This window comes from Podarcis bocagei, assembly GCF_964188305.1.
Source record: "Podarcis bocagei genome assembly, chromosome: 10".
Lineage (NCBI taxonomy): Eukaryota > Metazoa > Chordata > Lepidosauria > Squamata > Lacertidae > Podarcis > Podarcis bocagei.
The window spans coordinates 26098510-26115599 of NC_138135.1; the positions used below are offsets into that span (position 1 = coordinate 26098510).

General features: G+C 43.0%; 1 protein-coding gene across 4 annotated transcripts in view; it reads right to left on the reverse strand.

Moving 5' to 3' along the window:
• The window catches only part of HIPK2 (homeodomain interacting protein kinase 2), a 178489-nt gene that overhangs the window by 120592 nt on the left and 40807 nt on the right, over positions 1-17090 (reverse strand). For all 4 annotated transcript variants that reach the window (XM_081212221.1, XM_081212222.1, XM_081212223.1 and 1 more), the window contains exon 2: positions 1086-2178. In XM_081212221.1, coding sequence (XP_081068347.1) covers positions 1086-2178 — 1093 coding nt within the window. The remainder of the gene's footprint in view (positions 1-1085; positions 2179-17090) is intronic.

Below are 17090 nucleotides of genomic sequence, written 5' to 3' on the forward strand. Positions count from 1 at the left end.
GTGGATTCCCTCTCTCCCCCCATCCCATCCCAGCCAGCCAGCAAATTAAAAGCCTTAAAGCTTTTGTGTATTTGCAGCAAAAACATGTCTGCCCTAAAGGATAGGACTGTTGAATGTTTTATTTAATAAACCTTTTCTAAGAAAAGAAAGCAGCGTTGTTGTTTTCTCCTTCTCAGAACAAAAGGACATACAGATAAAAATCAGCTGCTGCAATGCTACACTGTCAAACTTCCACATTCTGGAAATTAACTCTTCTCCAGCCCTGATTAGGTTCCTCCCTCTAGTGTCTGAAATCTGCATTTTAAGAGACAAGGAGAAGCAGCGCTGCTGATCCTCTGTGCATCCTCTAAAAGAGTCTTTCATAAGTGCCAAATGTTACCTGCATTTTTATAGGCAAAACATCTGTTGCATTTAACATAGGAGCCACACTGGTAACTCGCACAGCGTATTTTGATCAAATCCATCAGCATAAGGAATCACGTCAATAAAGAATTATGTCGCTGATTACCTCCAATAGCATAACCATGTAAAGTCTACTGCAGCAAAAATAACAGAAAGCCCTTGACATGCAAAATATTATCGCGGTAGGAGCCTGCGAAATATCACATGACAAGAAACATCTTGGCATAAGGCAACAGGAAGGGGACTTGCAGTGGGATCCAACCTTCTTATTATCTGCATTATCATAGGAGAGCATGCTAGACAATAGAGCTAATGGCCAGCTCTGACATGCTATAGTGGCACCATGGCAGGTGGCAAGAAAGTGGTATTGCATCTATCAAGTCAGTGGTATCAGGTGACTCAAAGGGCCAATAGGTTCCCTCCTGATCTCGGGTTGATTTCAGTGCTTTCTATAGTATCACAGCAAATGCCTTTATGGAACAGAATCACAGCCATACAATTGCAGAGTTCGAAGGGATCCCAAGGGCCATCTAGTCCAAACCCCTGCAATGCAGGAATCCTGCACACAGCCATCCCTGGCTGGACTCAAACCACCAACCTTCTGGTTAACAGCCAGACGCACTGACCCATTGCGCCACAGGCTCCACTTATCCTGATGTTTCTATTTGACTCAGGTCACTTACCTGTAGTATCTGGACTGAAGGTAAGTTGAGCACACAGCCTTTGACACATGACTCGCAGAACCAAAGTCGATGACCTTGACCCTGTATGGCTGCCGAGATGGATCCACCAGCATGATGTTCTCTGGCTTGAGGTCTGCATGAATCAAGCCCAGGCTTTTCAATTTCATTAGGGCCGTGGCTACCTGCTGCAGAATTGGTCGGATGTATTTAAGGGGCAATGGGCTGAACTTGTTTTGCTTTAAGAAATCATAAAGGTTCTGTTCCAACATTTCAAAGACCAGGCAGGTGTGGTTCTTGTGCTGGAAACATTCATAGGCTCGGACAAAGTTGTAATCATCTGCGCTTTCCGTGCTTAACCGGGCCAGGATGCTCACTTCAATTTGACCTTGCCGGGCATAAGATGGGTGGTTTTTAAGGATCTTGATGGCCACAATTTCATTGGTGCCACGTTTCCAGCATTTGACCACTTGCCCAAAGGTTCCGCGGCCCAGAAATTCCAACACTTCGTACGTGTTGGTCATGGAACAAAGCACTTCATGTTGCACCAGCTGGTAATCCCCTTCACTGTTGGAGCCACTGTTTTTGGATGTGGCCGTGGATGTGGTTGTGGTGGCTACCGTAGCCCCACTGGCATTGTTCTGAATCATTGGTGGGTGCTCTTCGATAATCTGCACGCTGCTTGTGTTCTCAATTTCCTCACTCTTGCGCTTAAGTCCACATTTTTGGTAGGTGTCCAAAAGGCTCACAGTGCTTCGACGCATCAGGTTGTGTGGTCCACCTAACGCTTGCCCAGATACTGCAACCACACCGGAGGTGCTGTTGGCGGATGTCACCACAATGTGCCCCGTGCTGGCTGGGAAGATGATGGTCTGCTCGTAAGGGATGCTGGGGTTGGGGATCTGGAGAGAGGCGTTGATGGCGGCGGCGGCTTGAGAGGACTGCACGTTCTTGCTCTGACTGTAGACTTTGCTATGTGTGCCGTACCCAGTCATATCCCAGTTAGAACTTGGTTCCACTTTCAGTTTCTTCACGCTACAGAAGGCACTTGATTGAAGGGTGTGAGGGGAGAAAACTTGCACATGTGAGGCCATACCTGCACCGCAACACAAGAAGAAAACAAAAGCGTTAAAACAGTTAGCCGTAACAATACTTATAGGTCACTCTTACACTCATGGCATTCAAGAAAACATACCAGAGTTTTAAAACATCAAAAATTCAGTTTAAAAAACCTTTTTAAAAAGACCAGTCTTTTGAATGCAAAAAACAAACAAACACAATGTTTAGCAAAAGTCCACAAATATATAAGCTTTTTAATGGTGAGAGTCATTTAAGATTATTTATTTATTTATTTAATAAAAATTTATACCCTGCTTGATTGCAAAAAATAAATAAATCTCAAAGCAGTTTACAAAAGTTTTTTAAGAAAGTGGGTGCCACAACTGAGAAGACCCCATGGCATGTTATATTTGTTTTCAACTGAGAACAGGGTGAAAGTAAAGCTTTTCTACTACCTAGTAGTGTGAGCCAATGCTTCTCATAAGGCAGCCTGAATTGAAAGCTACAAAATGTAAATCTGTGCAGAAGAAGGACAACAACTGTTAAATTAAGGATTCCTGTAAAGATGTCTCTGTACACAAACAGGAAGAATGAACAAGAATAATGTTTTGATTAAGTGCAAGGACCAAGCTAGATGAGACATCAGAGAATCATGACTGTATCATTTCTCTATTATTTGTTTGTTTGTTTGTTTGTTTGTTTGTTTGATTGATTGATTCCATACCCACCCTTCACTATAAGGCACCAGGATGGGTTACAGCCATTCAAAAATACAATATTAAATTTAAAACATTAAAGTCCAGAGAAAAAGGTGGGTCCTAAAATATATACTGTATTTTTCCGTGTCTATATTTCCCCCCAATTTTTTTAAATTTAAAATTGGGGGTCGTCTTATACATGGGATGTTTAAAATATTTATTTCTTAATTTGGGGCTCAAAAAATAGGGGATGTCTTATACATGGGGGTGTCTTATAAACGGAAAAATACGGTATATATCAAATCTGCAGTTTAACTCTTTCTTCTTTGGGGCATTTCCTAGACGTAAATCCCTCCCTTCCCCCCAAAACAGCCACTTGCCCCATTAGGGAAAACATGGATTAAAAGCCAGAGGTCATGCAGCTAGTCTCATCATCCCAGTTACATGAGAATTCAGGAGTCATACAACTGATGTAACTTTGTTTTGGTTGACTTCACTCAAAGCTGTCTGAGCAGAATTGTCAATACTAGCAGTCAGTAATTTGAAAAGATGGGTAAAGAGGAATATTAGTTACAGAAAAATGTACTAGGTAAATTGCTAGGCCTGGGTACTGCTGGGACAATTCAACAGAAATTTCTGACAGAAAGCATGTTCCATATCAGATATGAAGCTAGCAGATGCTTCTACTGGCGAGTCTGTACATTCTTACTGTTCAAGAAAAACGGGGAGAGGGGCAGTCTCACTCCTATATATTATTATTTTTTCAGAGTGCTGCTCTATTTGTGGCCAGCTTCCTGAGTAATAAATTGGCGCTGTATTTGAAAGTTCAACAGCACTACATACTGTGCATGTATGCCAGCCTCCACCACACAGAGCCCAACAGACATTTTGGACTACAGTTCCCATCAGCCCCAGCTAGCACACTCATGCTCGCTGGGGCTTATGGGAATTGTAGTCCAAAATGTCTGGAGGACAGCAGGTTGTGGAAGGCTGCCCTGTGCTTTTAAATAAAAAGGTGGATGACCTCTTTTGAGAATTCACTTGTGAGGCATAATAATATAACTATGACAATTGTTCTTAAAACACACTGCTTTGCTACAAGTTATCTATAAACATACTAAAAATTGGATCATTTTGACCTTTATGAATGCACGTACAAACACACACAAAATGTCCTGCCATTCTCTAAATGAAAAGTGAAATCACCCCTGATGGTTGGCTCAACATAGAAAATGTGTTGAACAAAGAAAGTCACACTGAAAATACATAATAAGCTAGACTTCCTCCGAATTTGCATAGTTCACTGGCATGTAACTAATGTAATCTGCATATCATTGTTATTTATCTGACAGATGCCACACAACATTCATTCTACACTCTTATTCTGAGGACTGTCACCCTTAAACAGGAAAATATTCTTTCAGCTATTGAAAAATCTTGATTGAGTGCATGAGGTGGTGAGCTCACATACACAAGTATCCCTACGCAAAACACCACAGAAAAATCTTTGTGATCATCTGACATCACCCCAAACAAAATACGTTTAAGTTTAGGTAGTCCCTACATTCAAAGTGGGTCATCAGGTTGTAATTTTTTAATTGCTAGAGTGCCTCCATTTATGCCCAACCCTTATAACTGATAAGACACATATCAGTGTACATGCATGTAAGAAAAACCATGGAAAAATTAAATACTGTGGTTTTCTTTATTTTGCTCCTCCCCACTGCACCCTGGATCCTTTAGGTCATGGGTAGGCAAACTAAGGCCCGGGGGCCGGATCCGGCCCAATCGCCTTCTAAATCCGGCCCACGGGAATCAGCGTGTTTTTACATGAGTAGAATGTGTTCTTTTGTTTAAAATGCATCTCTGGGTTATTTGTGGGGCCTGCCTGGTGTTTTTACATGAGCAGAATGTGTGCTTTTATTTAAAATGCACCTCTGGGTTATTTGTGAGGCATAGGAATTTGTTTGTCCCCCCCATATAGTCCGGCCCCCCCACAAGGTCTGAGGGACAATGGACAATGGACCAATGCTGAAAACGTTTGCTGACCCCTGCTTTAGGTGTTGTTTCCTACTGATTTCTACCACGTTAAAGCTAGAGCTTAATTCAAACTGGTCTGGTCCATGCATAAACAATGCGGAAAGCAGTTTACAAGATTGAACACAGAGCTGTGGAACACGTATAAGAATGGGCCACGGTTCAGTGGAAGAGAAGATACTTTGCATGCAGAAGTTTCCGTCTCTGGCACCTCCAGTTAAAAAAGGCTGGCACAGCAGGTTATGAGGAGAACTCCTCTCTACCTGAGGAGCTGGAGAGCTGCTGCCCGTCCAAGAAGACAGCAGTGAGTTAGGCGGACAACTGGTCTGACCTGGTACAGTGAGGCAACTTCCTTTGTGAAGCAATGAGCATGTTTGTAAGAGTTTATTCTGCTAGAAGGCAGAGTAGATGAAATCTGAAAGGGAAGGGGAAAGCAATAGGTGGTATTTGGGGAATTGTGTCACCTGAACAGAGCTGGGGGGGATCAAATACCCTGCCTCCCTAGGAACTACATTAAAGACTTTATCAATACAGAACTAACAGTCGTTTACTAGGGGTCCCCGACCTTTTATGGGCCTGAAAGCATATTTGAAAATCTAGGGAACTTTTATGGGAACCACAAAATGCACATTTCACAGATGAAAAATGTGATTGCAAACTTCCTTCCCAAAAACAACAGGCAGAAAACCTACACCCTAAAAAAAGTCAACCCCCACAAACAACAATAACTCAATGTAGCATTCCAAAACCTTGCAAACCTCTCCCAAACAACTGAAAAAAGAAATTTATAAAAACCAACCAAAAATCCCTTCTAATTAAACAAAAAACAAAAAACTGGAAGGGGCAGGGGCAGGGAGTTGTGGGTGTACTAAGGGTATTGTGATGCCATTGGAGGTCCCAGCGATAGCCCAATCCTTTCTGTTTTTGCTTTTCCCTATTTGCATGTTTAAAATTGCCAAGCTTGGTATAGTGAAAATCAGGAGCATGGAGGCTGATAAAATTCAAACTGAAATTGAGAGGAAACCCAATTTAAATTCTTTATAGATGGTAGATGATACCACAGGAATTGAATAATCTTTAAAAACGAAATCCTGCTGTGATTGATGCTAATATTTTACAATGATGAGTGGGGTTGCCGAATAATTTTTATAAATACTGGGATCCGTTTACTGAAAGCAATTCATGAAATAACAGATCATAGGTTTGGAAAATGGTGGAAAGTGATTCAAAATGTCAACAGGATTTAAGGTGTCAACACCAATAAATATTTTCTGTTACGCAACTAAAAGCTAAAAACGTGTGAATGTCAGACATCGGAAGTTTAACCAGAGTGCCACTGCAGAGAGAGCATCTGTAGCTAAAAATCTGGCAAATAGGAGAAAAACAAATCATAGTCACTCAGAAAAGAGACAATATATGATTTGACAGTGCTTACAGAAATGTGCTGCAAGACTACAACTTAACTAGAATAATAATTAAGGAACAATTAAATTCATTCATTTAAGTACAGACAAGCACATGGAGAGGGTTACATTCCAGAGGTGGAGTGTAAAGCCAAATTTGTGTATAGTCAAAACACAGTGGGTGTAATAGCAAGTGGGATTGCCAAAGGCCCCTGCCCCAAGGCCTGCCTCCTTTCGCGCCCCCTTTTAATTATTATTTTTAATTGCCAAGCACATAAAGCTGAATGTTAAATGTGCGCAAGTTGTAAGTTACCTGTACATACTGTATTATGTGAAAAACTGCTTTTTCAGTCCTGAAGCTCCTATCAATCAACTTCACTGGGATCCCATATTTCCAGAGCACAAAAGAGAGAGAGAGAAATCTCCCTTCTCTTCACCCAGCCCCATCACTTCTTCTACCACATTGCAGACCATGCCTGCCGTACAACGTGATGCCTTCAAACATCCACAGATCATACAAAGGTACAGCTTTGGAGAACGTATGAAGCAAATGACACAAGTTAAATTAATGTTAAAGTGCACTCAGAATAGCCTTGTCAGGCAGATTTGTTGCAATGCAGAAATGCCTTCTGGCAACTGAGAAGTAGTAACGATACTGCGCTCATATTTTATCTCCGATGTCTCGACTTCAAAACCCTAGCAGAGGTCACATGCAATTCCCATTTTCTCTCCATAAGAGTCCCTGGATGAGGTCAGCTAGGGGTGTCAGATCCAAATTAAGGTGCATTTGCAAAGCAAGGTAGTCAACTCAAGACAAAAATAGCTGGTGATGCCATACGTGCTGGAAATGAAAACCTTTGCCCACTCTTCATGTGGCTATCTTACACAAAGCTTGACACTAACTCTGCATTCCCCTTGACTAGTTCTTTTGCTTTGCAAATGACTTCAGGTCCATTTTTAGGTACTTAAGAGGATTCTGAGCCCAGGCCCACAACACAAATTTGCATAAATGTTTAGAGTGCCTCTGGGCAATTTAAGATGGCAGTGCCTGGGGAGATTCACTGGCAGTGTACTTGGCAAGTCACCCATATACCCTAGAAGCAAAATGCCACCCCCCAAGTCTTTTACTAAAAGCAGGGAGAAAGGGTAGGAAATATTGTGGGACAATGCAAAAGACTCAGGTTTTGGGTCTCCTGGGCCACCAGCAGGTCAGGCTCTCATTACCTAAACTGCTTTCTAGTCAATACCAGGTTTTCAGTTTTTAAAAGAGGACAAGGAAAGAAATAACACACCACTCTTTCAGTATAGTGAAATCTGGTCCTATTACTGTAAAATCTGCAATAGCAAAGGGAGGAATTCAACATCTCACTAAGGGGGCTGTCCAGACAGGGCAAATATTTTGGCTTGGCAGATGAAATCCCCCCTCCCCAATTTCTCCCCTTGTTCTGCTCCAAGGATTCTCCAGCCCCCCCCCCCAAGCCAAATGGAGAGGAAGGGCATGCAGAGGAAGGAGATGGGCGAAAGCTCTGCTGCACAAGCAGTAATCGTTGCACTGGCATGCCTCCTTAGTTGAACCCCACCCACAGTCTTTTACTACCACTTTAGATTTTAAAAATCAAATCAGCTTAAGAATAACTTCTTGAACCATGGTAACTAGACATCAGGCTTGTGGGATATACATTTTCTTTCTTTTATTTTGCTAGAACCCGGAAGTCCACCAGCAGGCACCAAGTGCAGAATACTGTCGCAGTTGGGCGACAGTTTTCAGCACTCTTGACCAACTTCAATTCCCAGGGGAATCATTTTCTGGTTTGCCTCAGGCAGCAAAATGTCTTGAGCTGACCCTGCCCCAAGCTTTCCTTTTATAGTAGGGGAAATCTTTTCAGCAGTTGTTATTATTAGACAATTGTGAGCCAGAAACTTCCGCTCATCTACTTCATATTTTCCAGAGATCTGGCAGTGATCCTGATTGACCTTCTACACAACTCTGTTCTAGAACACTATGGCCTGAGGAACCCTGCTCCTCTTCTTCTAAGGAGCTCTCAATGAAAAGATCAATAATGGCAGAACAACTTCCCTGAAAGACAGTTTGCCCATCACCGCCAAACACTCACAGTTTATCTTGGTCAGCACTGACGGAAGCTGCCCTGAGTGAATTTACAATGCATCTTCGGCCACATTCACACAATACATTTAAAGGGCAATGATACCACTTTAAAACAACACTGACTCCCCGCAAAGAATTCTGGGAGTTGTAGTTGGGTTACTGGTGCTGAGAGTTGTTAGGAGGTCCCATCCCCCTTACAGAGCTACAATTTCCAGAGTTCCCTGTGAAATGGGATTGGTTGTTAAACCACTCTGGAAACTGTCGCTCTGTGAGGGGGATGGGGTCTCCTAACAACTCTCAGCACCCAATTCCAATTCCCAGATTTTTTGGGTGGGGGGAGTCATGACTGTTTCAAGTTGTTTCATAGCGTGTTCAATGTATGGTATGAATGTAGCTTTAGAATGCACCCGCCAGGGATCTGCTGCAAATCTGTTGGGTTTTCTCAGCAGATAAATCTGTGTGGAAAGGGTTTCCTGAGGGACCAAGGTTTAATCTGTAATGCCATGGTTAACCCCTTAGTCAATGAAACAGAATCCCAGGACTCATTAATTCATGAGGCGAGAGAAGCTAGCCAAATTGCCTCCATGTCTAATTGCCCCTTATGCCTTTAGTCACTAGGGGGAAAGAGGTTAAATCACCCTAAGTCTTGCTCCCTTCTCTGCAGGTTTTCTCCTCTGCTATTTCCCCCTGGCCCACTGCCTGGCTAGCTTATGAACGGACTTGACTGTTGTCCTACCCGTAATGGCATCCTTTTACACATCCAAGTTTCCTAGCAGCGGAGGAAGGGTACTCATCACCATGACAACAGAGCCTTTCCTCCTGGTCCTCTTGCTGTCTCTCCTGGTTACCCCTGTCTGCGGCTCGACTGATGGGGGAACCAGGACACTATCAGGCTGTTGTGGGTGAGGACGCAACCTCCATGCCTCAGCTGGCATGAAGAGACCATAGCAGAAAGATCTCCAGTCCTGTCCAAATATAGCCCTGTATATGAGAGAAAAGGTATCTCTAGGCGGGAATTTCCTCATACACTCAACAGACAATGGTGAAGAGAAGTTCCTGGACTAGGCCGGAGACCATACAGGAAATAAACAGAAGGCCTCCAGTGATAAGATCCTATTCCTCCCCACAACTCTATACTTACCTTTTAACAACTCTCTTTGCCAACTTCATAATGCTTTTTGAACTCAGGGTTGTTGCTGTTTTTAAAAAAGTAGTTTGGTAGCTTAGAGATAGAAGAAACGCCTGGAATGCTAAATGCGGGGTGAGAAACTGGAACATGCATGGGAAAAGGGAACTACATGAAGCAACTCACGATGTATGAAGGAGAAAATATTGTTAAATAAAGATAAGAATGTCACCATGCATGTTAGATTTCTGTCAATTAAATATTTTATAGCAATTAACCTGGTTTATAAATAAGTAACATCTCTTCCTTCTCTCACCACCCCGGGGATAAAAAGGACAATGTGCTGAGCTGGCAGCCTCTTGGAAATTTTAAAAGCAAGCATAACCTTGACTTGTTTCCAACATTCAAAAGAAAGGGGGAAACAATGACCAAGGCTAGATAAATACTTCAGGAGCGAAACACAGAAACAACAACAAGGCATTCACAGAACAGCTGAAGTAGCCTCCAAGCTAGAGTGTGCTTGTGTCCCATATGCCCACTTCCATTCCTCCACAACAATACACGATCCTGGTACCAAGGAAGCCCATCGAGAGAATGCATGCCACCTTCTAACAAGCCTTTAGATCCCCATGTCCTGCACCGTTTCAAAACTGTAACAGAAATAAAAGACTCAATTAAGCAAATACACACCTTTCAGTTAATTCATAACTGCTGGGACCAAGGAAAGGCATTCTGGGTTGCTGATGTGTAAACTGCCAACCCACTAAGTGTGCTGATTTATCCCAGAGTTCCCAAATTCAAACTCACCTAGATTATGCAGCTAGGGCCAATCCCTTCTTAGGGAGAATGGGAGGAAAAAGAACCCTCTGTATGCTTTTAACCTGCTATGCAAAAGCCTTTGTGTATTCCAGTACAAAGGACAGTGTGAGTAAACCCTGCTTAGTGTAATTTCCTAGCAAGCTGATGGGATCCAGTATATATATATATATATATATATATATATATATATATATATATATACACATATATATATGATGGGACAGACCTCTGAAGTTCCAGTGACACAGATACCAGTTTCCCCTCGCTTTCCCCCTGACTTTCCACAGGGTGATGATGTTGCAGTAATGGATTTTAGCATGAGGCATATGGTGAGCTCAGAGAACTGCAGCAATATTACTCAACTTGTCATCCAGGACACAAACATCATATCTGGCTAAGGCTGCAATCATGATTTCTCTTCCCACTGGAAGAGAGTCATAGTTCCCTTTCTGGCATTAACCTTTCTGAGCTTGATGTACATTCCCAACCACCCCCGTTCCGACAACCCCTCAGTATTTCTCCAATAATAAATAATAAAGGACTCCTGGTGCTACGCAGACACAACAGAGGAACAATTTTGCCCATCAGGCAGCCACTTTGGTTCCAGGCTTTCTCAGACATCATCAATACAATTTTATTTTATTTTTAAGCACACCTACGGTCATGATCCAGATTGCACACACAGTGGGGGAAGAGTGCAAATGATGGTATGCTATCTGCTGAACCTTGACTCTTGGATTTAGATCCACAGAACAGGTAACGGGACAGGTTTATTATGCAGGGTCAGACAGAGCTCCTTGGCAGAGCTACAAACACAGGCCTGCAGCAGAGTTTATGCTGGGCATGGGGAAGGGTCTCGCTTTGGAGCTTCTTGTAGGCATCTGGTTGGCCACTGTGAGAACCCAGGATGCTGGACTAAGATGGACCACTTGCCTGATCAAGCAGAGTTCTTCTTATGAAGAAAGGGGAGGGGAAATCTGAGGCTGTGTTGCACTTAGGGAACAGGGCAGTTAATTGCTGTGCCTGAATACTGTACAACATATGACAGAAGTCAGGAGAGTGGGTGGGGAACAAGGATGGAAAGGAAAGGCAATTCAAGAAAATCCTCCTCCATGAGCTTTGCTGTGTGGATCAGTAGCAAAGGGGACTTGAATTCTGAGGCTAAATGAATCAGAGAGATGAGGATTTCCTATGCTGGAAATACTTTTCCTTTCCAGATAGGCGTGGAGTGGAGTTCTGGATTGTGTTACCAATTCTTTTAATATTCACTTATTTTATTTAAAGTAAAAAAAGGGTTAGGTGAAAAAGAGAGGATTTAAGAACCCCCAAAGCATTTAAGATCCCATGGTCTCCTCTTGATAACATAGACCATGTTTAAGATATATCAGTCTTGTATTTGTGTCAGCCTTAAAGTGGCCCTAAGCAAACCACAGCGTCTTATCCTCCGTCTCTGCAACATGAGCAATAATAATATTGCAGAGGAAGTAGGGCGATTTCATTTCAAATCATGCAATGCTCAACTCCCTGTGGTCCATTCACCATCTTTATAATCACACAAGCTATTTACATCTGTAGGGCTAGTTGTATCTTCTAGGCTTAACCAGACCAGAGCTGATTATGAAGCTGGGAGAAGACAGCAAGCAGGTGGACAGTTTTCTCTCCCTTCAAGGCTTAAGTCCATCGTGATTTTTCCCCTAGCTCCACAAACAGCTCTGTTCTGATACAAGTAGCTTTTCCCAATACTGGCATAACTTTCCTCCATACAGTACCCTGGGATGAGGTAGGATGGTTTTAACTCTACTTGAAAAGATGTGGGATTCCACCCCATTCCACCCACTTTGAGCACGACTCACCAGTGTATGTAAATCAGATATAGCGTATGCAGTGTATCAGTAGTGGGGAACCCGTAGCCCTCCAGTTGTTGCTAGACTCCAGCTCTCATCATCCCTGACAATTGGTCATGATGGCTGGAGGCTGCTGGGAGTTGGGAACTCCTGAAACATCTGTCATGAGCCTGGGGTAGGAGATCAGGGAGCAGGAGCAGGGAGGCAAAATTAGGACCTCAGTAAATGTTGGAGCTGGCAGAGGGAAGCAGTGATCAGAAAAGCCAGGGAGTGGATTGTGGGGAAGGTGGAAGCAGGTTGTCAAGATAAATGTCCTTCCCCTGTGATATCAGACACCTACAGCCAGCCACCATCTAATGGGCTGCTGCTAGCTCCTCCTGTCACTTCCGTCAGTAAGGGTCCTGCTCTGAGGGGCGCCTGATAGTAATTCTGATACTAAGCCAGCACCTCCATTGCCAAAGACATGGAAACACAAATGTTGACCAACATAAGCAAACCTCACAGGCCCAGCCCAGTCGCAAAAGTGCCCGTTGGCTTGCCCAGAGAGGAAAGGGCTGCCATGCACCATTCTAAAGCTTGTGGGGCAAAGAGATAGGAATCTTGCACCAACGGCACCTGACCTTTTCCTTAATGTAGTTTGCAATATTATACTATCCTTCAATTTGATTTAGCAGGTTGTGTTTTAGCTAAGGCCCTTGTCTAGAGTTAGCGAAAGAAGGGCTCGTTTTGATTAAAGTTCATACATTGACAAATGTCACTAAATAAGAGAGAAAATTGGATCTCTGAGTCGGAAACATTTGAAAGAGACTGACACAAAGCAGATAGTGTTTTCCAAAGGGAATGAAAAAGTGTGTGTAGATGATAAGGTCAATAACAAAGGCCCTGAGTGCACCGGGTTATATTTTTCCAACGCATAAATAATATGAGGAATGATTCAAGACTTCACTAAATGCCCCTTCCAGGTTTACTCATGTGGATGGTAAGCTGAAAGTATCATGAAATGAAGGTACAATGTCAGGGGCAATAGCACAAAACTCTGCACAGATAGTAGGTGCCTGATGTGTCTCAAAAGGAATGCTATTCCACACCAAGTTACTGTGGAGCAGGCTTTTGATATTTATGGAGCTTATAGAAGAAACTGTCCTATGAACCGCAGTGATCTACTGGGCATATAAGAGATAACATTTCTAGCGAAGTTTTCATTTTTTTAAACAGCTCCATGATAGGCTGCATGATTCAAGTGGTAAAGCTTGCGAGGAAACGTCGTCCCCGTTGAATTTCTGCATGTCAAGTAGCTGTTACAGACACAGCAGCTCTGCCAGAGAAAAGGAGGGGACATTGTCTGCCCTTTCAGTGAGTTAGCTTCAAAGGGTTTTTTATTTTATTTTGTAGCTTCTTTTGCAGGCTTCTCTCATCCCAACCCTGACCAAATATTAATTGTGCAGACACTAATTCCTGTATGAGGACTGCTTTTCATCATGCAAACACGCTTTGCATTTACACACCTGCATTGACGTCGTCCACATAAAATTCAGAAGAGCACAGAAAGGGCTTTATAGTCACTGCCTCACAGAATGGAAAAGAAAAAGGATTTGCAGCTGGTGGCTAAATACGGAACCTGAAAGTCACTGCAGTGCTTCCTCTTCATTTGTACCACTGACTTGTGATTTATAAACTGGGCCTAACGGGTGGCAGGAGAGCGAGGCTACGCTCCACATTAACCAGGCAATGAAACCTCACACAGTAACTCACAGAAACCCCTGACTAGGAGGATGACACTGGCTGCTTGAAAAATATTGTGGACAGCATGAGGCTAGTTGTTCAGCATCCCAATGATGCACAGAAGCCACTTGAAATAAATGCCTTCAAGTTTACCTTGAGGGAGGAATCTGTTGTTGTTGTTTTAAAACCTGTCTGCTCCTGAAAGTTAAAGAGATAGAGAGAGAGACACAGAAAAATTCCAATTGCCTCTCTCCCCACCAGATAAATATATCTGCAAACGAAACCCAGTCCTCTTCTACATATTCCCTGTTATACAGCACACACACATACACAGTAGCATTAGCGATTAGGAATGCTCTAGAAAAACAATTCCTGCTGAGGTTGCCTGAGGATCTCGTCACGGCACTGAACATTTAAGTTGAATTCATGGAGGGCTTCATAATTCCAAACTGCTTCAGCACCATTTTTTGTCTAATTAGTGCCCATGTCACAAACCGCTGGGATTGCCTTTTTTTTTTTAAAGCAAGATTCAAAAAGTTTCCCTCTCCCTCTCTGCCTGCTTTTTAGTAGCGGTAATTTTCTGCTAAATATTTTTTTGGTAGCTTGGACAGATATAGGAATGCTGCAGGATAAAAGTTAGGAACCATTCCTCAATCACTTTGCGATTAAGGAGTAATGAGGATGGGCACAGAAGTGAAGCAAACCTTAAAAGACCACAGCAAGGTCAGAAGGGACAGCTTTTGCAATAAAGTGGCTCAGTGTGGCTCAGAGCTGTGAGAGTCAGGTCTCAAAATCTTACTTCACCCCAAAACGCACTAGAAAAGTAGTCACTGCCCTTCATCCTTCCACCTGCAGCTGGAATAGCCAAAGTGGTGCCGTTAAGAAATTACTGGACTACAGGTGCCATCATCCCATGCTGGCAGAGTTTAACAGGAGTTGCAGTCCAAGATCTGGAAAGCACCACATGGGTAAGCCCTCACCTACAGCAGGGAGAATAGTAATGTACCTTTCAGAGCTGATGGGACTACTGAAATACAGTGGTACCTCAGGTTACATACGCTTCAGGTTACATACGCTTCAGGTTACAGACTCCGCTAACCCAGAAATAGTGCTTTAGGTAGCCGTGTTGGTCTGCCATAGTCAAAATAAAAAAAATCCTTCCTATAGCACCTTAAAGACCTAACTTAGTTGGTCTTTAAGGTGCTACAGGAAGAAATTTTTTATTTAGGCAACAAAATGTTCAGGAAGTTCTGAGGTTCAGCTTTATCTGAAAAGTTTATTATCTGGCTCCCAGGGCGATCAGGGTGGGGGCTGAGGCTGAGCGGGTAGGACAGCCTGTAAAACGATAGGAAAATGTGTGCCGAGTACTGTACTTGCTATGTGTTTCAAACTAGCTAACTGGCGGAGATCCCTGGTTCTGATTCTGGTTCCATGAAAGCAAACACCCAACAGCTTCTGCAGGAGTTGTTTCCTAAGCGAGTGTAAGATGTTCGTGTACTTTTCACAAATCTAGTCAGTAGCAGAAGAAAACTGGGAGGGAGGGAAAGGAGAAATGAGGGGGAGGTTTGGAGTGCTGAGGAATGGAAAAGATCAATAGACAGATTAAATAAAAGTAGAAGAAAGGAGAACAGTTTGCAATACTGTGTAAATAAACTATATAAGCAGAGGTGTTTTAAAGCGAGGGCAGGTAGACAGAGTAGTGAGATGAGGGACAGGAAATGCAATTATCTCACAGTCCCTGTTATTACACTTCTCCATAAAATCCTAAATGCAGCCCTTCACTCTTCCCACATAGTGAGGTGGCTGCATATGCTGTCACCACATAACAAACACTTGTGTCTCCTTTGAGATTTGGATATGGAAGGGATATGACAGACCCCCTTTGGCCATTAGGGAGAGAAAGAAAGGTAACTTGAAGCATGTCAGTTGCACTTCCTGTTTCTCCATAACCATCATCAAATACACGATTCAACGAAATTGCACAATTAAAATGAAATTGTTTGGGCCATACGTGGTTCTCTAAGGAGCACTGCAAAACTGAAGTTCAATTATGAATGAGTTTGTGGCTTTCCCTCCACACACACTTATTTGAGTATGGGTTTTGACACCGTTGTGATTCGTTTATTTCTGCACTGAAGCAAAGTTATTATTTTCTTTGATTCTGCTGGCCACCAGATCTTACGTGTCTGTGATGTATTTCATGAACATCTTCCCACTCTGCTTCCCTGTTTTCAAAGCCAGCCATAGATTGAGAATAAACTTGCTGTGTGAATCACCTCCCTTTTGATACTAACCATCAGACAAGTACAGAAACACCTCAATGCCTCTTTCTTGGGACTGTGGTTATAAAACAGGGATGTAGCACTTTCTGGAAATCATGTTAAGTTCAAATGGAGTTACTTATTTACCACAATTATATCACTTTCACCACTTCTCTGTTAACCACAAGCAAGGAGCCGCTTTTGCATTTAATGAAAATGCTGCTACTCAAACAAGAGGGGTGCATTCTTTACTTTCAAGGATCCCCACCGCCATATTAAATAGAAAGGCGAATATATTGAATTGTACGCTTTCTTTTGAATTCTTATCTTTCAAAAAAGAGTGAGGCAGGTCCCAAGTAACTTAGTCACAATTTGCTGATCGTGCCTGAAGACAGCAGGCTATCCAGAACATTGGTCTCTAGCCTGGGCCTTAGTTTGCAGTGACTTCATCCCATTGCTCAACTTTTATGAGTACGTTTTCCAGCTTCAGAAGAAGAAGAAAAATGGATTCTTATAATAGCTCTTTGTCACACAAGGGTGTTTGGAGAATTAATTAGTACATGGGACAGATTTGTACGAACTGCACCAGCTGATGCCCATACGCCCCACTGGGAATTCATCCCGAGGGAAAGTAAGTTCTATTTTCCATAAGAGATGTGTCAGCAGAGGCTTTGAGGAGCAGATACACTGTACTAGTACTGCTAGCTCCCCCTGTGTCTTCTCACATTGCAAATTCTTGCCACAGAACCCCAAACCTTTCTTACAATTGCTTTAATCGTCAACCCCACCACACCAGCGGGCTTGGGGCAATCCCAACAGGTTGTACCACACAGAAGACTTCAGGCTGTAAACACAGCAGCAGATGTTGGGGCCAAAGGAGCAGGGGTGCTAAAGGACGTGTGCCACTGCTGCTCTCGGGTGCAGTGGAAAAT